This window comes from Haliotis cracherodii, unplaced genomic scaffold, assembly GCF_022045235.1.
Source record: "Haliotis cracherodii isolate W230 unplaced genomic scaffold, xgHalCrac1.p SCAF_10, whole genome shotgun sequence".
NCBI lineage: Eukaryota > Metazoa > Mollusca > Gastropoda > Lepetellida > Haliotidae > Haliotis > Haliotis cracherodii.
Window position 1 is genome coordinate 26,664,941 of NW_027266265.1, and position 22,696 is coordinate 26,687,636.

The 22,696-nt window shown below is 43.4% G+C and overlaps 2 protein-coding genes across 2 annotated transcripts; one reads left to right on the plus strand and one right to left on the minus strand.

Moving 5' to 3' along the window:
• The first annotated feature begins 981 nt into the window (after positions 1-981).
• Positions 982-1,935, plus strand: LOC139453675 (telomeric repeat-binding factor 2-like). Its single transcript, XM_071235150.1, has one exon. It carries the CDS (start codon positions 982-984, stop codon positions 1,933-1,935), a length of 954 nt encoding a protein of 317 aa, XP_071091251.1.
• A 4,498-nt stretch (positions 1,936-6,433) lies between these two features.
• LOC139453676 (mucin-6-like) lies at positions 6,434-21,661 on the minus strand. Its single transcript, XM_071235151.1, has 3 exons — positions 20,870-21,661; positions 9,640-9,708; positions 6,434-7,057 (listed from the first exon to the last, which is right to left on the minus strand). Exons 1-3 carry the CDS (start codon positions 21,659-21,661, stop codon positions 6,434-6,436), a joined length of 1,485 nt encoding a protein of 494 aa, XP_071091252.1.
• Positions 21,662-22,696: the final 1,035 nt, after the last annotated feature.

Below are 22,696 nucleotides of genomic sequence, written 5' to 3' on the forward strand. Positions count from 1 at the left end.
TGATACGAAATAAGTTACTGTATATGTCGATTTATAAATAAAAGAAAGTGTAAGTTTAGAATGATCTGGTCTCTCGAGCTCCTTGATTCTAATAAATATTTTGTTTGATTAGTATTCAAGACGGTAAAGGAGACAGCACTTCTTGTCGTCTGTCCAGCTGATTTAGAAAAAAATGAATGTTGACAACATTTGTGACGTGAACACCCGACACAGTGAACGCTGTACAGCACGGTGAACACAAACCAACGCGGTGAACACAAACCAACGCGGTGAACACAAACCAACGCAGTGAACTCCCTAACGACCCGGCGAACACAATCAGGTGCAGTGAGCGCCGTAAAGCGTGATGAACACAAACTGACGCAGAGAACGCCCTAACGATGCGGTGAACACAAACCGACGCAATGAACACCGTAAAGCCTTGTCAACACAAAGCGACGCAGTGGACGCCCTCACGACGTGGTGAACACAAACCTGTGCTGTGAACGCCCTAACGATGCGGTGAACACAAACCGGTGCAGTGAACGCCTTAACGACGTGGTGAACACAAACCTGTGCTGTGAACGCCCTAACGACGTGGTGAACACAAACCGGTGCTGTGAACGCCCTAACGACGTGGTGAACACAAACCTGTGCTGTGAACGCCCTAACGATGCGGTGAACATAAACCTGTGCAGTGAACGCCTTAACGACGTGGTGAACACAAACCTGTGCCGTGAACGCACTTACGACGTGGTGAACACAAACCTGTGCTGTGAACGCACTTACGACGTGGTGAACATAAACCTGTGCTGTGAACGCCTTAACGACGTGGTGAACACAAACCGGTGCTGTGAACGCCTTAACGACGTGGTGAACACAAACCGGTGCTGTGAACGCCCTAACGACGTGGTGAACACAAACCGGTGCTGTGAACGCACTTACGACGTGGTGAACACAAACCTGTGCCGTGAACGCACTTACGACGTGGTGAACACAAACATGTGCTGTGAACGCACTTACGACGTGGTGAACATAAACCTGTGCTGTGAACGCCTTAACGACGTGGTGAACACAAACCGGTGCTGTGAACGCCCTAACGACGTGGTGAACACAAACCGGTGCAGTGAACGCACTTACGACGTGGTGAACACAAACCTGTGCCGTGAACGCACTTACGACGTGGTGAACACAAACCTGTGCTGTGAACGCACTTACGACGTGGTGAACACAAACCTGTGCTGTGAACGCCCTAACGACGTGTTGAACACAAACCGGTGCAGTGAACGCACTTACGACGTGGTGAACACAAACCTGTGCTGTGAACGCACTTACGACGTGGTGAACACAAACCTGTGCTGTGAACGCACTTACGACGTGGTGAACATAAACCTGTGCTGTGAACGCCTTAACGACGTGGTGAACACAAACCGGTGCTGTGAACGCCTTAACGACGTGGTGAACACAAACCTGTGCTGTGAACGCACTTACGACGTGGTGAACATAAACCTGTGCTGTGAACGCCTTAACGACGTGGTGAACACAAACCGGTGCTGTGAACGCACTTACGACGTGGTGAACATAAACCTGTGCTGTGAACGCTCTAACGACGTGGTGAACACAAACCGGTGCAGTGAACGCTCTAACGACGTGGTGAACATAAACCTGTGCTGTGAACGCCTTAACGACGTGGTGAACACAAACCGGTGCTGTGAACGCCTTAACGACGTGGTGAACACAAACCTGTGCTGTGAACGCACTTACGACGTGGTGAACATAAACCTGTGCTGTGAACGCCTTAACGACGTGGTGAACACAAACCGGTGCTGTGAACGCACTTACGACGTGGTGAACATAAACCTGTGCTGTGAACGCTCTAACGACGTGGTGAACACAAACCGGTGCAGTGAACGCTCTAACGACCCTGTCGCAGCAAAGGTAGCAGGGAAAACCTGAGCTACAACATGCTAACACGTAGTGCTCTTACAGAAATGCCTTCCTATGCGGCGTTGAAACCCATATGACTCACTCACCCACCCACTCACTCACTCACTCACTCATCATCTGGCCCGAAGCAGCATGATCTGCTCCTGTATCTACATTGTTTCGCCGTGTTAGACAGTCAGCACCTTTGTGAACGGATATGATGACTATGCCAAACACCCACACCCGCACACAGACGCGTTTAATGTAGCAAACACGCATTTAAGCAATACATGACTATTATGAGATATATGTGAAAGAAGTAGGCAACATTTATCAATATAAATATCTTTGTTACAAGTCCTTGATAGTGTTACACACGGGTAGTATTTCATTACATCTCGACAGCATCAATCAATTTTATTCTCAAGAACACATGTACCTTCATCGGGTACAATGTAAAGAAATATATTTCAGTTACTCAAATAGCTACATATTTATCACGTCATCTAGTTCCATTAGAAAGTGTCGTGTTTGTAAGTCGATCAAGTGTTTAATTAGTGGTTTCGCTTTAACTGACGCGGCAGATTGATCACAGATTACTTTCCACCTGTTGCCACACACCACTTTTTGTGTCGTGACATATGTCACGCCCACGACTGTACCACACTCTCGTGACAACCTTAAGCTTCAAAAGACATTTCTCATCCTTCCAAGTATCCTCAATATATCATGGATTATAAAACTGCGCCTCTATTGCCCGAACCCCCATTGTCCCTCTCACTTTACACGCCCACCGGTATGTCGGTCAATTTTTCAATGTTCTTTCCCCTTATGCTCGGTACATCATGAAGAGACAAACTGACTCGGCGGAAAATGCCGACATAGACCGAATGTCATGCCTGCTGTTTTGATTGATGCGCACACTGGCAGATTCCAGTGGGTAGCCTGTTCTTCTATAGCCACAATGGCGCTTGTGTTAAAGATTTCAAAATGAATTGATTGGCAGTGTCCTTAAAAACATGTCAGTTGATTATGAACTAAACATGAATGTTTGATTGAAAACAATAACCAACTGTCTGCAATGTAGACAGTTTTGCTGGTAAAAGAAAACACAAACAGGAGTTGTCAACGAAGACAATGGTCAGAATATACGATTGTTGTTAAATGTGAATATCCCACTTACCCTGGGCTTGAACATGAGCTGTGAAGGAGAAGCCAAAGTAGACAGGTCTTCGGGAACGTCAAAGGTAATTCATATATTCTTCAAAAAAAGAAACGCAATACGGATATTTGTGGCCATAAAAGCAACATTAGCGGCCCAAGATGTGCAAAATGAACAGGTTTAATGTGTTATAGTGTCAGGATCCCGCATCAAAATTGTCACAACAAGGACATGCAAACCATTAGTCGGGAAACAATTACAATTCTGAAAAACACACCAAGTGCATTAACAAGAGGGCCATGGAGCTACACGTACTGCACGTGCAGCAACACTATGATCGGTATTAAAGTGCAGGGTCTTTTTACTGCCTGGCAGCTGCGTCAATCGAACAGTGACAGTTCAACAACATGCCAAGATTAACAGAAGTGCTAAGAAACAAAGTCATAGGCCGCTTGCAGGCAGGGGAATCCCAAGCAGGGTTTTCAATGTAGCGCCCAGCACCATCACAAGGCTATGGGGTCGGTTTCAACAGCATGGGTCAACACGTGATCGGCCAAGATCGGGACGACCAAGAGTAACCACCTCCGCTACATTCGACTGCGCCACCAACATGAAAGGACGACCAAAGCCACCTCAACCGCATCCAAAATACCCGGACTGCGCAGAATCTCCGACCAGACAGTATGAAACCGTTTAAGAGAAACAGGTCTACGAGCAAAACGTCCTGTTCGACGCGTCATATTGAGTCGACAACACCGTCAACAACGACTGTTTGTTTGTTGTTTAACGCCACGCTCAGCAATATGACGGCGGTCTGTAAATAATCGAGTCTGGACCAGACAATCCAGTGATTGACATCATGAGCATGGATATACGGGATTGGGATCGATGACATGCATCAACCAAGTCAGCGAGCCTGACCACCCGATCCCGTTAGTCGCCTATCAGGATAGTGATACAATGTAAACAGGCATAACAGGATAGATATACAATGTAAACAAATGCTTAACAGGGTAGTGATACAATGTAAACAAGCTTTTGATATAGCGTATAATCACGATACACCCTGCAGAGTGTGGAATGAGCACTATCTAAGCCATTTGGTGATATGTTTTAACAAAATAACACGTCTAAAGAGTACAACTTATTTTGCCAAATACAGTAAAGTACGGTTATAACGAACTCAAAGGGACTACTAATTTTAGTTCGTTATAACCGTAGTTCGTTATAAGCATATATACAGCATAACTACAGCAAATAGTCGGGACCCCAAAAGTAAGTTCGTTATAACCATCAGTTCGTTATAAGCGTGTTCGTTATAGTTTACTGTATGTGCATTCGTCTAACACGTTATATGTGAAAGGGAATTATGCTGCACGGCTCAAGGTTGTTTTCGTTGTAGCTTGAAACTAATTAAGTTTTCTTTGATATCATCAACTGCTGTAATATTGAGATAAGACAAACAAAGTGGTGTTGCTTAAATCACATTTACTCGGACTGCCTGAGTATTTCTTCAAAATACTGCACCTCCAGACAGCTGTATGTGGGATCGCTGCTGACAGTGCGGCGACCGGGGGAGTGTACTCGTGGCTTACAAACGAAGCGGAAGACTTTGATTCACCGTAGTTGTCACATTTTATGAATGGGACGTCTTTAGGTCACGTGACTAGGAAGGGACAAGAGCCTCTACGGCGTGATCATATAACTGACCTTCAAAATGGTTGCTTTTCGACGACTTTTATCAATTCGTGTATTTTTGTTTTTGGAACTCGAAGTTGTGATAAAAAATCGTGTTCGTTTCTAATGCGACCTTCATAGTGCTGCAGTAGAATGGAATCTGACACGTGCATGCACGCATGTGTGTATGCACCTGCACCTACTCCACAGATGAAGGCATTTCCGTTTGGGACCGTTCTAACCCATGCAGTCGGATATTTCCGAATCGGCATTTTTGTGTTACGGAAAGATCCGATTTTGTGTTGCACATTGTAGGTCGATTGTACGTTGCAGACACGAGAGCGAGCACTGTTTGAAAGGTCAACTTGGCACTAAATCAAGCACATGGTCTAGTATTACCCCCAAACCACCAATGGGTTGATCTAAGCGATGTCCTATAACAATGATCTGAGAGCCACTTTGTTTACCATAGGCTTAAAACATACGCGCAATAGCCTCGAGATAAACCTGTATGGCTAGGGATGCATGCACGAATTCGAAACAACGTCTCGCCGGAACGCAGCCTTGGTATGGTTTATTTGAATCGGACAGAAGCAAGAGAAAGTCAAGTTCAGTTTAGTTTTCATTTCACTTGTTATATTTTATTTTCGCGTGATGAGTCACACTGTGCCAGGTGCGTTGTGACTCATCCACGGGAACAAGTCCCCCTTCTACACTGCTGTCAGCTCGGCTGTCTTCTTATCGCACCTCTTCATGCGTTGACAATGTTTGTTTTCAGTTTATAGATATATATCGGATATTAACTCATTTATTCCAATCTCATTAAAGTCAGATTTTAGTCCTCATTGCCGCTAAACGAAGATTCGAGGACACGTCAGAACGACCTTTCATCCGACCAATCAGAGTGTCGCTTACCAGATCAGAAAAGTGACAGTCGGAGTGTGTTTTCTAATCACGTTACCTCGAAAAAGGTTAAAACCGGGTTTTCTGAAAGGCAGTTACGGGCCGTATGACTGAATCCGCCCAAATCATTGTTTATCGCTCGCTTCAATGGTGTAAACATTTGAACTGAAGCGACTTTGCATTTCGACCGTGGGAAGTACTGACATAAAATATAGACCATCTATTAAACATTCGAGAATGTTCTTTTGTTCAATTTTCAGATTTTGAATTGAGATCATTGTCCAAATAAAGTTCAAAGCCTAGTCTGGAATGGAAGTCGCGATTTTAAAAAAAAATGTCGTCGTCGAACTCGAGAAAACTGCTTTCCGATTGGCCGATGTCGACTTCTTGTTAGTCATGTCATTGGTTTGTCAACGTTTGTGAAAGGTCGATCAGACGTGACCAGTGATGAGATGTCCTCAGATCTTTATTTTGCGGTAGCGAGAACTAAGATCTGATTGTGATGAGATTGTATTTATTCTTTCTTATATTGTTGCGAGATTGAACGTGTATGTCATGCACATGCGCGGGTAATGGCTGACCAGCATTTAGAGCCTTACTGTAGTTCAAACAAAGAAGGCGTAAACTATATTTACATACATATCGGCAAAGCATGCTTTTCTGAGACAAACCTTTCAGCCTTTGCCACCAATTCCCATCAATTTCCAGCAGATCTTTTCATGGCTACCATATGACATGACTATATGCACGTGTAGTTTTCTGTGTTCGGTCAGGTGAGGGGATGGTTTATGGAACGTTTTGTTCTGTGTTGGGGTGAGATGGTGAAGGGAACGTTTTGTTCTGTGTTGGGGTGAGGTTGTGAAGGGAACGTGTAGTTCTGTGTTGGGGTGAGGTGGTGAAGGGAACGTGTAGTTCTGTGTTGGGGTGAGGTTGTGAAGGGAACGTGTAGTTCTGTGTTGGGGTGAGGTTGTGAAGGGAACGTGTAGTTCTGTGTTGGGGTGAGGTTGTGAAGGGAACGTGTAGTTCTGTGTTGGGGTGAGGTTGTGAAGGGAACGTGTAGTTCTGTGTTGGGGTGAGGTGGTGAAAGAAACGTGTAGTTCTGTGTTGGGGTGAGGTTGTGAAGGTAACTTGTTGTTCTGTGTTGGGCTGAGGTGAGGTGGTGAAGGTAACTTGTAGTTCTGTGTTGGGGTGAGGTTGTGAAGGGAACGTGTAGTTCTGTGTTGGGGTGAGGTGGTGAAAGAAACGTGTAGTTCTGTGTTGGGGTGAGGTTGTGAAGGTAACTTGTTGTTCTGTGTTGGGCTGAGGTGAGGTGGTGAAGGTAACTTGTAGTTCTGTGTTGGGGTGAGGTGGTGAAGGGAACGTGTAGTTCTGTGTTGGGGTGAGGTGAGGTGGTGAAGGTAACGTGTAGTTCTGTGTTGGGGTGAGGTTGTGAAAGAAACGTGTAGTTCTGTGTTGGGGTGAGGTGGTGAAAGAAACGTGTAGTTCTGTGTTGGGGTGAGGTGAGGTGGTGAAGGTAACTTGTAGTTCTGTGTTGGGGTGAGGTGGTTTCGGGAACGTGTATTTCTTTGTTGGGGTGAGGTGGTTTCGGGAAATATGTAGTTGTGTGTTGGGGTGAGGTGAGGTGGTGAAGGAAACGTGTAGTTCTGTGTTGGGGTGAGGTGGTGAAGACAACGTGTAGTTGTGTGTTGGGGTGAGGTGAGGTGGTGAAGGGAACGTGTAGTTCCGTGTTGGGTCGAGGTTGTAAAGGTAACGTGAAGTTGTGTGTTGGGGTGAGGTGAGGTGGTGAAGGGAACGTGTTGTTCTGTGTTGGGGTGAGGTGAGGTGGTGAAGCGAACGTGTAGTTGTGTGTTGAGGTGAGGTGGTGAAGGTAACGTGTTGTTCTGTGTTGGGGTGAGGTGAGGTGGTGAAGGGAACGTGTAATTGTGTGTTGGGGTGAGGTGGTGAAGGGAACGTGTAATTGTGTGTTGGGATGAGGTGGTGAAGGGAACGTGTAATTGTGTGTTGAGGTGAGGTAGTGAAGGGAACGTGTAGTTGTGTGTTGAGGTGAGGTGAGGTGGTGAAGGGAACGTGTAATTGTGTGTTGGGGTGAGGTGGTGAAGGGAACGTGTAATTGTGTGTTGAGGTGAGGTGAGGTGGTGAAGGGAACGTGTAGTTGTGTGTTGAGGTGAGGTGGTGAAGGGAACGTGTAGTTGTGTTTTTGGGTGAGGTGGTGAAGGAAACTTGTTGTTCTGTGTTGGGGTGAGGTGAGGCGGTGAAGGAAACTTGTTGTTCTGTGTTGGGGTGAGGTGAGGTGGTGAAGGAAACTTGTTGTTCTGTGTTGGGGTGAGGTGAGGCGGTGAAGGTAACTTGTTGTTCTGCGTTGGGATGAGGTGAGGTGGTGAAGGGAACGTGTAATTGTGTGTTGGGGTGAGGTGGTGAAGGGAACGTGTAGTTGTGTGTTGAGGTGAGGTGAGGTGGTGAAGGGAACGTGTAGTTGTGTGTTGAGGTGAGGTGGTGAAGGGAACGTGTAGTTGTGTGTTGAGGTGAGGTAGTGAAGGGAACGTGTAGTTGTGGGTTGAGGTGAGGTGAGGTGGTGAAGGGAACGTGTAATTGTGTGTTGGGGTGAGGTGGTGAAGGGAACGTGTAGTTGGGGTGAGGTGGTGAAGGGAACGTGTAATTGTGTGTTGGGGTGAGGTGAGGTGGTGAAGGGAACGTGTAGTTGTGTGTTGAGGTGAGGTGAGGTGGTGAAGGGAACGTGTAATTGTGTGTTGGGTGAGGTGAGGTGGTGAAGGGAACGTGTAGTTGTGTGTTGAGGTGAGGTGAGGTGGTGAAGGGAACGTGTAATTGTGTGTTGGGGTGAGGTGGTGAAGGGAACGTGTAGTTGGGGTGAGGTGGTGAAGGGAACGTGTAATTGTGTGTTGGGGTGAGGTGGTGAAGGGAACGTGTAGTTGGGGTGAGGTGGTGAAGGTAACTTGTTGTTCTGTGTTGGGGTGAGGTGAGGTGGTGAAAGGAACGTGTAATTGTGTGTTGGGGTGAGGTGGTGAAAGGAACGTGTAGTTGGGGTGAGGTGGTGAAGGGAACGTGTAATTGTGTGTTGGGGTGAGGTGGTGAAGGGAACGTGTAGTTGGGGTGAGGTGGTGAAGGTAACTTGTTGTTCTGTGTTGGGGTGAGGTGAGGTGGTGAAGGGAACGTGTAATTGTGTGTTGGGGTGAGGTGGTGAAAGGAACTTGGTTTTCTGTGTTGGGGTGAGGTGGTGGTGAAAGGAACATGTAGTTCTGTGTTGGGGTGAGGTGGTGAAGGGAACGTGTAGTTGGGGTGAGGTGGTGAAGGTAACTTGTTGTTCTGTGTTGGGGTGAGGTGAGGTGGTGAAGGGAACGTGTAGTTCTGTGTTGGGGTGAGGTGGTGAAGGGAACGTGTAGTTGTGTGTTGGGGTGAGGTGGTGAAAGGAACTTGTTGTTCTGTGTTGGGGTGAGGTGAGGTGGTGAAGGGAACGTGTAGTTGTGTGTTGAGGTGAGATGGTGAAAGGAACTTGTTGTTCTGTGTTGGGGTGAGGTGTGGTGGTGAAGGGAACGTGTAGTTGTGTGTTGGGGTGAGATGGTGAAGGGAACGTATAGTTGTTGTGTTGGGAAGTACATGGCCATATATTAGAAACATGAAATACATTCTTCGAACCCAGACTCAGATTTTGCCATTGCGTATAATAGTGATAATAATAAGGAGAATAAAGCAAGTTTCATCGACAATATTACGGTCATGAGTTTCTAGCAAAGCAATACAAAGATGTAATCCGAAAATTGGTCAATTGGAAATTTGGTCATTCGTCTGATAATGTTTTATCATAACAAATTCATTGACAATACCCACATCTGGTAACAGGAGACAGAGCAACACGCCCTAAAAGAGGGGTGGTGTAACAATGTCAATATCGGATGTGACCACCATTTCCGTTGATACAGGCGAGGCGGAGCATTTAAAATGTCAACCCAATATTTGTCCAACTGACCTAGCGTTACCGGCTGGTTCTGGTCCTGTCGTAAGCGTCGCTCCATCTCAATCCAAGACATGTTCTCTGTGGGAGGGGTCTGGGGAAACAGCCGGGCATGGCAGTACAGCAATGTTATGCTGCCACAACAAAAGTATGTTACGTGGGCGGGTATGATCCTGCTGCAATCTGACGTTACGTCCCTGTATTTGTACAAAGGGTAGAACATGATCACTGGCGATGTCATCCCGGTAGTGTACGCCATTCAAATTGCAATTAACAATGACGAGTTGGTGGTCTCCCATGATGTGTCATGCCACCCAATACCATTACACTCCTACCCCAAAACTGACGACGTTGATTAACGTAAGCGTCGCTAAAACGTTCCACTGGACGCCTGTAGACCCCTGCACGACCATCAGAGCTGCTCAGGTGAAACCGCGCTCATCTGGGAACATTATGCTGTCCCAGTCTTGTCTTCTGAACCCAGATGCTGTCTACACCAAGCTAGGCGTGCCTGACGGTGACGTATTTGGGCGTATCGCTGAATGTCTGCCGGATGTTGCTTACGGTTCTGCCACTTATCGCTCTCAACCCAGGAATTATCCGAGCTGTGAATGTGGCAATTGGGTATCGATTCCGTAGATGCACAAACCGAATATGGTTATCTGGTTGATGTTGTGTTGCCTGATGTAGATGACGTCTCCAAAGAGGTGATATTGTGTTTCGATGAACATTAAAATGTCCTCATGTCGTCTACACGCTACTTAATGGGATGCATACAAGGTTAATACTGATGTCACTTAATCGAAACAGACTTCTCTGATATGTGTCATAGTATCCCCATTTAACATAATTGGATACAGTTTCAGTATTGAATTAAATAACCCCCAACTGTTCTGTTCAGTATAAGTGAAAGGTCCGTAGAAGAAGATTCCGGGTACAATGCATGAAGCCCATTTCTGGTGTTGCTAAAAGCGGGGTAACCCCATACTCACTCATTTAGCGTACATTGTTGAAAGAGTTAAGTTACGGAGGATGAGTATACAGGGGCAACATGAAGTGGGAGGATGTTTGTTTCACTACTACCATTGATCATAGATCAGTGATTGACATCATGACCATAAGTCTATGCCATTGGGAAACAATGACATGCATCAACCAAGTCAACGAGCCTGACCACATGATCCCGTTGGTCGCCTCTTATGACAAGCATGGGATGTTGAAGATCAATTCTAACCCGGATCTTAACGAGTCGATTCGATTAATGGCATCGACATTTACAGCAATGATAAACAGGACAAAAACATTACTGTTGAAATTCTTACTAGAATGTTTCAAAAGGATTTTCGAAACTGGGGGTTTTCCAGCGCGTGGTCACAATCTATTCCGGCCCCATTGCACACCAAAGGAGACATCAATAACCCTGATAATCAGAAAGATATATCTTTGAGAACTATTCGGGGACAAATACTCCTAAAGAACAGACTAAACGTGTGGGTTCATACACAACACATTAAACATGTGGACAAATATTCCTAAACAACACACTAAACATATTGACAAATATTCCTAAACAACACACTAAACATGTTGACAAATATTCCTAAACAACACACTAAACATGTGGACAAATATTCCTAAACAACACACTAAACATGTGGACAAATATTCCTAAACAACACACTAAACATGTGGACAAATATTCCTAAACAACACACTAAACATGTGGACAAATATTCCTAAACAACACACTAAACATGTGGACAAATATTCCTAAACAACACACTAAACGTGGACAAATATTCCTAAACAACACACTAAACATGTGGACAAATATTCCTAAACAACACACTAAATATGTGGACAAATATTCCTAAACAAGAAACTAAACATGTGGACAAATATTCCTAAACAACACACTAAACATGTGGACAAATATTCCTAAACAACACACTAAACATGTAGACAAATATTCCTAAACAACACACTAAACATGTGGACAAATATTCCTAAACAAAAAACTAAACATGTGGACAAATATTCCTAAACAAGAAACTAAACATGTGGACAAATATTCCTAAACAACACACTAAACATGTGGACAAATATTCCTAAACAAGAAACTAAACATGTGGACAAATATTCCTAAACAACACACTAAACAGGTGGACAAATATTCCTAAACAACACACCAAACATGTGGACAAATATTCCTAAACAACACACTAAACATGTGGACAAATATTCCTAAACAAGAAACTAAACATGTGGACAAATATTCCTAAACAACACACTAAACAGGTGGACAAATATTCCTAAACAACACACCAAACATGTGGACAAATATTCCTAAACAACACACTAAACATGTGGACAAATATTCCTAAACAACACACCAAACATGTGGACAAATTTTCCTAAACAACACACTAAACATGTGGACAAATATTCCTAAACAACACACTAAACATGTGGACAAATATTCCTAAACAACACACTAAACATGTGGACAAATATTCCTAAACAAGAAACTAAACATGTGGACAAATATTCCTAAACAAGAAACTAAACATGTGGACAAATATTCCTAAACAACACACTAAACATGTGGACAAATATTCCTAAACAACAAACTAAACATGTGGACAAATATTCCTAAACAAGAAACTAAACATGTGGACAAATATTCTTAAACAACACACTAAACAGGTGGACAAATATTCCTAAACAACACACCAAACATGTGGACAAATATTCCTAAACAAGAAACTAAACATGTGGACAAATATTCCTAAACAAGAAACTAAACATGTGGACAAATATTCCTAAACAACACACTAAACATGTGGACAAATATTCCTAAACAACAAACTAAACATGTGGACAAATATTCCTAAACAAGAAACTAAACATGTGGACAAATATTCCTAAACAACACACTAAACAGGTGGACAAATATTCCTAAACAACACACCAAACATGTGGACAAATATTCCTAAACAACACACTAAACATGTGGACAAATATTCCTAAACAACACACCAAACATGTGGACAAATTTTCCTAAACAACACACTAAACATGTGGACAAATATTCCTAAACAACACACTAAACATGTGGACAAATATTCCTAAACAACACACTAAACATGTGGACAAATATTCCTAAACAACACACTAAACATGTGGACAAATATTCCTAAACAACACACTAAACATGTGGACAAATATTCCTAAACAAGAAACTAAACATGTGGACAAATATTCCTAAACAAGAAACTAAACATGTGGACAAATATTCCTAAACAACACACTAAACATGTGGACAAATATTCCTAAACAACACACTAAACATGTGGACAAATATTCCTAAACAACACACTAAATATGTGGACAAATATTCCTAAACAAGAAACTAAACATGTGGACAAATATTCCTAAACAACACACTAAACATGTGGACAAATATTCCTAAACAACACACTAAACATGTAGACAAATATTCCTAAACAACACACTAAACATGTGGACAAATATTCCTAAACAAAAAACTAAACATGTGGACAAATATTCCTAAACAAGAAACTAAACATGTGGACAAATATTCCTAAACAACACACTAAACATGTGGACAAATATTCCTAAACAAGAAACTAAACATGTGGACAAATATTCCTAAACAACACACTAAACAGGTGGACAAATATTCCTAAACAACACACTAAACATGTGGACAAATATTCCTAAACAACACACTAAACAGGTGGACAAATATTCCTAAACAACACACCAAACATGTGGACAAATTTTCCTAAACAACACACTAAACATGTGGACAAATATTCCTAAACAACACACTAAACATGTGGACAAATATTCCTAAACAACACACTAAACATGTGGACAAATATTCCTAAACAAGAAACTAAACATGTGGACAAATATTCCTTAACAAGAAACTAAACATGTGGACAAATATTCCTAAACAACACACTAAACATGTGGACAAATATTCCTAAACAAAAAACTAAACATGTGGACAAATATTCCTAAACAACACACTAAACAGGTGGACAAATATTCCTAAACAACACACCAAACATGTGGACAAATATTCCTAAACAACACACTAAACATGTGGACAAATATTCCTAAACAACACACCAAACATGTGGACAAATTTTCCTAAACAACACACTAAACATGTGGACAAATATTCCTAAACAACACACTAAACATGTGGACAAATATTCCTAAACAACACACTAAACATGTGGACAAATATTCCTAAACAAGAAACTGAATATGTGGACAAATATTCCTAAACAACATACTAAACATGTGAACAAATATTCCTAAACAACACACTAAACATGTTGACAAATATTCCTAAACAACACACTAAACATGTGGACAAATATTCCTAAACAACACACTAAACATGTGGACAAATATTCCTAAACAACACACCAAACATGTGGACAAATATTCCTAAACAACACACTAAATATGTGGACAAATATTCCTAAACAAGAAACTGAATATGTGGACAAATATTCCTAAACAACACACTAAACATGTGGACAAATATTCCTAAACAACACACTAAACATGTGGACAAATATTCCTAAACAAGAAACTGAATATGTGGACAAATATTCCTAAACAAGAAACTAAACATGTGGACAAATATTCCTAAACAACACACTAAACATTAGGACAAATATTCCTATACGAAGAACACGTGAATTGTATAAATTCTTCATTCATTTAAAAAATACACTTTAGATTCAGTTAATAGACAAAAAGATTTAATTTGTTAAACTAGAGGAAGGAAGGTAAAACATGCTACGAAATCGATGTTGTAGCGTATTTACGAGAGTGTGAAGGCATGTGTGCGTTGTGATGGAAAATTAAGTGACTATTTAGAATGTAAAACAAGGTTGTACGTTAAGTCCAGTTCTGTCTTGATTATTCAGTGATGGGTTGTGAAAGGAACATGGAAAACGTAAACCACGACAATTTAACAAAAAAAAAAAACGTGTCGACCATGTAAGGACATCATGTAATGAGTTTGTATAAGGGTCGCGCCATAACAGTTGAGAATTATCTCCCCGGGCTCGCGTATAACAGTTGCTGTGTTTCAGTAAAAAGTGTGATCGATTAGTATTGGTGATGGTAAACATTCCAGATGAGGGGAGGGAGACAGTCCTTGTTGTTGTCTGGTCAAATCACTCAAATTCTGATTCTATTTTTCTGGGGAGTAAACACCTCCCCGGCAAGTGAACACTCAACAGACACCATACACCCTACGCCCTTTGGACACCTTTACTGCACCCCAACTTCACAGGTCCCGTGAATACCGGCGACTAACGGGATCGGGTGGTCAGACCTCAATTCTTGCCGTAAAGGCGACTAAACGTGAAGGCGACTATGCTTGTCGTAAGAGGCGACTAACGGGATCGGGTGGTCAGTCCTCAATTCTAGCCGTAAAGGCGACTATGCTTGTCGTGAAAGGCGACTAACGGGATCGGGTGGTCAGACTTCAATTCTTGCCGTAAAGGCGACTAAGCTTGTCGTGAGAGGCGACTAACGGGATCGGGTGGTCAGACTTCAATTCTTGCCGTAAAGGCGACTATGCTTGTCGTAAGAGGCGACTAACGGGATCGGGTGGTCAGACTTCAATTCTTGCCGTGAAGGCGACTATGCTTGTCGTAAGAGGCGACTAACGGGATCGGGTGGCCAGTCCTCAATTCTAGCCGTAAAGGCTACTATGCTTGTCGTAAGAGGTGACTAACGGGATCGGGTGGTCAGGCTCGCTCGTAAACAAAGATGGTGGTGATGATGATCATCTATTTCATGTTCATATCAACGAAGACTTAGTTAAGACAATCTTAAGTCAGACACAATAAATATGCTACAATGGGCGTCATGGTATGATAGTTTTATGGTTGGGGGTGGCGCACCGTGACTGCATAGCACAACTACCGAGGTACTGTCAACGTGAGACATCGCAACATCACGACGCTTGCTGTTTTGGTGGAAGCAGTGGAGAAATGTGTCATCTTGTTTGTTTGCGATTACTCTAATTTGTTCAATCATTAATAACATATAGACACAATTGCGTCGTTATCTGTAGACCTGACGTCAGGTGGCTGCCAATGGGATCGCAACACAGCGGCGTGTGAGAATTGTTTACATTTAACCTGCACTTTATACATTATAGAAACGGTAGTCTGAAACACACAATGACGAAAAACAACGAAGGAGTTCGTTAGGTACGAGCTTTATGGTATTTTGAATTGTGTACATTTCCCGTCAAATCGATGAATTCAGTCTTAAAGTAAATGTAGCGTGATGCACGGACGAATTTGAATAGTAGTGTAATTTCAGTGTATAGAGTATTGCAGACTTGTAATCGACTTAGGTAGTGTGCGTGTTGAGAGAAAGGTCTGTGTTACCTGTGACTAGGTTTCAAATCATGGACCAATGGTCAACACTGCGAGTACACCTTCGGGGAACTGTTTCCAACAACATCAGAAAAGACATCTATGTCGCCCATCAGGTTCATCAAGTCCCCTCATTCACAAATGACAAATTCAGGGCAGAATGTCTATCCCAAGATTGCTGCAGTGATCGATTTCTCTAGTGGGATTCAAGTGTCTCTATAACTATATCCCAAGAATGTTAGAGCGGGGGCTGGGTGGCCCAGTCGTCTAAGGCGCCGCGATTAACTGTGCAGAGTTGCGTCCCTTGGGTACGCCAGAAAGCTATGATTGTGGGTTCGAATCCCGGTTCGCCCCGATTATGTTTCTAGGTTTGTCAGCACCATACCCGTGCTCGTGGGTTTCATCGAAGTGGTAAACGTCTGAGACCTGCATCACTTCGGGCTTTCCTCCCACATTAAGCTGACACGCCGCTATATAACTAGAATACTGTTAAACCCAACACACTCACTCACTCACTATAACGGAATTCCAACATTTCTATAACGGAATACAAACATTTCTATAACGGAATACAAACATTTCTATAACGGAATACAAACATTTCTATAACGGAATACAAACATTTCTATAACGGAATACAAACATTTCTATAACGGAATACAAACATTTCTATAACGGAATACAAACATTTCTATAACGGAATACAAACATTTCTATAACGGAATACAAACATTTCTATAACGGAATACAAACATTTCTATAACGGAATACGACCGCCTCCGTGGTCTTGTGGTAGAGCGTCCGCCCGGAGAGCGGAAGGTCCAGGGTTCGATCCCGGCCCGCGTCATACAAAAAGACGTTAAAAGATTGTACTTGTTGTTACCCTGTCTGGCGCTCGGCATTAAAGGGCTAAAACAAGGACTGGTCGGCTCGGAGTCAGTATACTGTGTCTGAGTGGGGTATTCGTGTTAAACTGCGGCATGGTATCTCAGTGAGCTAGCACTATAAATCGGCATCAGTCCGGACTAGTACAAGCAGCCACACACACACATACACGTGCATGCACGTCGCTATATAAGTGCAATAATCTTGGACGCGACGTTAAACCCAATTTCACCTCACCTATAACGGAATACAAACATTTCTATAACGGAATACAAACATTTCTATAACGGAATTCCAACATTTCTGTAACTGAATTCCAACATTTCTATAACTGAATACAAACATTTCTATAACGGAATGCCAACACTGCTATTGCGGAATTCCGGCATTGTCTAGTGCAATCCTTAAATACCTAAGGGGGATTCCCAACATTATTGTAGTAGAATCCCAGCATTTCAATAGCGAAATTATCCTTTTGCAGAATCCCAACACCGCTAAAGGGGAATTGCGGTATTTTATTAGCCGAATCGCAGCATTTTTATAGCCAGAATCTCTGCATTTATATTGCGAAATAACAAGATTGCTATAGCGGATTCCTAGCATTTCAATAGCAGAATCCCAACATTTCTATAACTGAATTCAAGCACTTTTTCCATAGCGGAATCCCAACACTGCTATAGCGGAAATCTGGCATTTTCATAGCCCAATCTTTGTTGCAGTAACCCAGCAATTCTATACGGAATCTCAGCATTTCTATGACGGAATTTCACCTGGTCGGTAAATTCCGACAACAGCAGCTACCCGGTCAAAGATGAGTCGCTGGTTAAAGAAACCGTGGTCATCGCTCTGATCAATCACCCACCCTCCCATTCCTACCTTCATGGCGCACTTCACGTGCACTCATCACGTGGTCTTCATATCTCCATAGCAATTTTTTTATGTTTAGTTTTTTTTCATTTTACCACACTTTTGCTATCATTGATACATACTCACCTGACGAAATGTGTGTTTATTATCAGACTGTGAGTGATTCCTGGTTTCATATGTCTGTAATATAGCACACATGGACATCTTCAAGCCTCCCACGGGCACACTAGGCTGACATTTAGCAAAGAAATAAAATCATCTTATTTAAAAATAAATATCTACCAAATAAAAAATAATAATATCCAAATGGAGCCCAGAACCATCCTCCATTTCAGAACTGAGCCAGTCAAGACTTGCCAAAACAATCTAGACTTGAGTTGGACTCCTTTCTTAATTTTTGCTCTTGGGTCTGGGATACAAGCTTTGCAATCGGTTTGTCGTCACTGACAAAAGAAACGTATTTGCTCACACACTTAAACACGTGTCACTGAATCCCAGGAACTGTTGTGGGATCCGGTCCATCATTCCATGTACCAGACATGGGCACGGCAAATACCGTCCATTGACTATGTACCTGTGAAGAGAGACAACAATGTACCCAGCCCAGTCATCCTCGCCAGCCATCAACATCATTAATTATACATGGTCCACCACGTGGGGCAAACAACACTGCATATGTAGCGGAACCGGTCGCTATATTCTCAAGTTATGACAGTTAGCAATCGCCGTGGGAATTCCGCTCAGGTGAAAAACGCTTTGAAGTCGCCGCTTGAGGTTTAAGTAAAGACACGCGAGGGACAACTGAGTATTACGTCACCGTGTGTTGCATGAAGCGTAAGAATCAAAACACGATGACGAATTTCAAAACAAAGGTTGTGTCACCTGTGATATGCGATGCCATCCATTTGCCTCGGGTGAGACGGGAAGGTGTCACACTGGGATCAGTGCAACTGCACTGGGCTGATACATGTCACGGCATGTCACACTCCAAGCTCACGGGCGGGAAATGCACTCATTTCAAGATGTAGAGACGTCGAAAGACGTTAGATGGACACATCGTCTACCCGTGATATCGTTGTTGTCGATGGCGATGTTGTGTCTCCTCATGTTGCAGAGGAAGTGTAAAGTGATGCTTTCTTATTCAAGCAACCTGTGACAACAGGCCCTGCTACTATTACAATTATATGCTATATAAATTATACAATATGACAATACATGGGAGCGAGTGATGGATGCATATTGGGGATGACAGTATGTTTGGAATGGGGACATATGGGTGATGGTGGATTGAAGTATATGGGGGATTGGGGTATATTGGAATGGTATATTGGAATGGAGGTATATGGTGGATGGCGGTATATGGGGATGGAGGTATATGGGGATGGGGGTATATGGGGATGGAGGTATATGGGGTGGGGTATATGGGGGATGGAGGTATATGGGGTGGAGGTATATGGGGGTGGAGGTATGTGGGGATGGCGGTGTATGGGGATGGAGGTATATGGGGGATGGAGATATATGGGGGATAGAGATATATGGGGGATGGAGGTATATGGGGGATGGAGATATATGGGGGATAGAGATATATGGGGGATGGAGGTATATGGGGATGGCGGTGTATGGGGATGGAGGTATATGGGGGATGGAGGTATATGGGGGTGGAGGTATAAGGGGGATGGAGGTATATGGGGGATGGAGATATATGGGGGATAGAGATATATGGGGGATGGAGGTATATGGGGATGGAGGTATATGGGGGATGGAGGTATATGGGGGATGGAGGTATATGGGGGATGGAGGTATATGGGGGATTGAGGTATATTGGGATGGCGGTGTATGGGGATGGAGATATATGGGGGATAGAGGTATATGTGGATGGCGGTATAACGGAATGGAATAGATGGGGTGTTGGTATATGGGGGCGGAGGTTTATTGGGGATGGCGGTATATGGGGATTGAGGTATATGGGGTTGGCGGTATAAAGGGATGGAAAAGATAGGCGAACGGTATATGGGGGATAAAGGTATATGGGGATGGAGGTATATGGGGATGGCGGCATGTATTGATGAAAGTTGGTTCCGCTGATAAAAGTTGAATATACCATCGAGTGATGGAATGATCCGGTGATTGGTGATGATTATTTAATATGGATGGGATTATTGGATTATTCAAAATACTGAACGAAGCGAAAAAGACACGTGCGTGCGTGGTTTGACAGCTTGTACTCGCCCGGACTAATGCCGGTTTTACAGTCCCTTGAGATACCATGTCGCAGTCTTACATGGATATCCAACTCAGACAAGGGTATACGCACTCCCAGCCGACCGGTCTTTGGTTTCTCACCTTAATGCCGAGCGCCAGGTATGGTAACATCAAGTACCGTCTGTTAACGGCTTTTGGTATGACGCGGCGAGGGGATTGAATCCCCGACCTTGGGCCCTCCGTGAATTAAGCACTCTAAAACACAGCATTGATGTCCGCCATTACGTGCACTGAGTGGAATCCACCATGTACTTGGCCTTTGGTGTGCGTGGGCTCAGTGTGTGTGTTAACGCAGTTGCCACATTGTTGGTGATGAGGGGGGAGGGGGGAATGTTATTGGTATATTCTATCCGACCTCGACGTTGTAATTAAAATAACTTACATTTATTAATACTCTATTGATTGCAGCGTTCGAGTGGTGATCAACATGGGGAGTTTCTGAAGACGGGGGTAATTGCACTGTTTGTGGGCCATAATGGGATTTGGGGAATTAAATATGGGACAATAATTGGACCTCAAGTATTCGAACAAATACTGCAAATCATTATCGGGACAGGATGGAGATGGAAATCATTTATCATAACATGAGACGGTTATTCCTGACGTAAAGTGCGTAAAAATACCCTTCCACTTCAGCGTCTCAACCCGAGTGTTTGCTGATCCAGAAATATTGGCAGCTTATTAATGCCAACATTGTTATAATTACCATAAATCCATCAGGGCCACAACACGCACATTCACCAAGTGTCTTAAGAAAACGGTTGTTGTTTCCAAACACCAACCCCCCACACCCACACACTTGGTTGGTTCTGTGTAAGACAGTGGCGGGTGGAAGAGCTGGACTTGGTTGGTTCTGTGTAAGACAGTGGCGGGTGGAAGAGTTGGACTTGGTTGGTTCTGTGTAAGACAGTGGCGGGTGGAGGAGTTGGACTTGGTTGGTTCTGTGTAAGACAGTGACGGGTGGAGGAGCTGGACTTGGTTGGTTCTGTGTAAGACAGTGGCGGGTGGAGGAGCTGGACTTGGTTGGTTCTGTGTAAGACAGTGGCGGCTGGAAGAGCTGGACTTGGTTGGTTCTGTGTAAGACAGTGGCGGGTGGAGGAGCTGGACTTGGTTGGTTCTGTGTAAGACAGTGGCGGGTGGAGGAGCTGGACTTGGTTGGTTCTGTGTAAGACAGTGGCGGGTGGAGGAGCTGGACTTGGTTGGTTCTGTGTAAGACAGTGGCGGCTGGAAGAGCTGGACTTGGTTGGTTCTGTGTAAGACAGTGGCGGGTGGAGGAGCTGGACTTGGTTGGTTCTGTGTAAGACAGTGGCGGGTGGAGGAGCTGGACTTGGTTGGTTCTGTGTAAGACAGTGGCGGGTGGAGGAGCTGGACTTGGTTGGTTCTGTGTAAGACAGTGGCGGCTGGAAGAGTTGGACTTGGTTGGTTCTGTGTAAGACAGTGGCGGGTGGAAGAGCTGGACTTGGTTGGTTCTGTATAAGACAGTGGCGGGTGGAAGAGCTGGACTTGGTTGGTTCTATGGAAGACAGTGGCGGGTGGAAAGGCTGGACTTCTACGGAAGAAAATGGCGGGTGGAGAGGAAGGAGTCATGGGATTGTGTTGACTTTGGTGTTTGTAGAAGAGGGATGCGATGTAGATCTACCATCAGTGCATGCCACCAGTCAGGACGATTTGTGGCAACATTCTTCTTCGGAGAATGAGTATGATAGATAGAAAATAATGAATGTAATGATTAATCCTAAGAGCCATAGCATGCTTATCTCGTGCTGTCTGTTTGCCACATGGTTCATCTCTATATGGTTACAAAAACGTCATAACTATTACTGCTGACGTAATTGTTTGTTAATGAACGCCTTCTAAGAAACTGAAAAAGACTCAGAAACAGACCTTAATTTGTTTCAATTGCCATATTGAATTACACATGTCAGAGAATTCGTCATCGTCACACCCACCTACACAAGAAAAATCTCTGAAAAAGATATGCAAATCATAAATGAATTAGGAAAGGAGGCTACTCAGACAGCGAATCTTAATAAGTGAGTTGATGCCCTCTGAAAATAAACATGGCGCCCACTTCCAAATCTTAGATAATTAAACCAAACCAATCATATTTCATAAATGAGAAATATAATCTTGAAGAATAAAAACACGAATCTTCTTGGCAGATGTGGTTGTAAAGAATGCGGAATTTCGCACTTTATATTTTATAGATGTATTATAATATAATTACTACTTACGCCAGCACTACTAATAACACAACCACCACCACTACTACTAGTACTACTACTACTACTACTAGTACTACTACTACTACTATTACTACTACTAGTACCACCACTACTACTACTACTACTACTACTACTACTACTACTACTACTACTATGGGACTAACCAATGATGTGGTTACGATGGTCACATTACCCTCCATCGAACTACATCAGGGCAGTTTTGTTCTTCCATGGTCTCTTTTCACTTTCAGCGTTAAATTTTAATTCACATTCTCAATCTGAGTATAATATCCTGTTTCTCTTGAAACGGACCATACCGCCCACGCCAAATCGATCTGTCGTCCGCCGACTTTGGCGGGAAACGTCTTGTACGTGACAGCAGATTAGGAGACGGTGA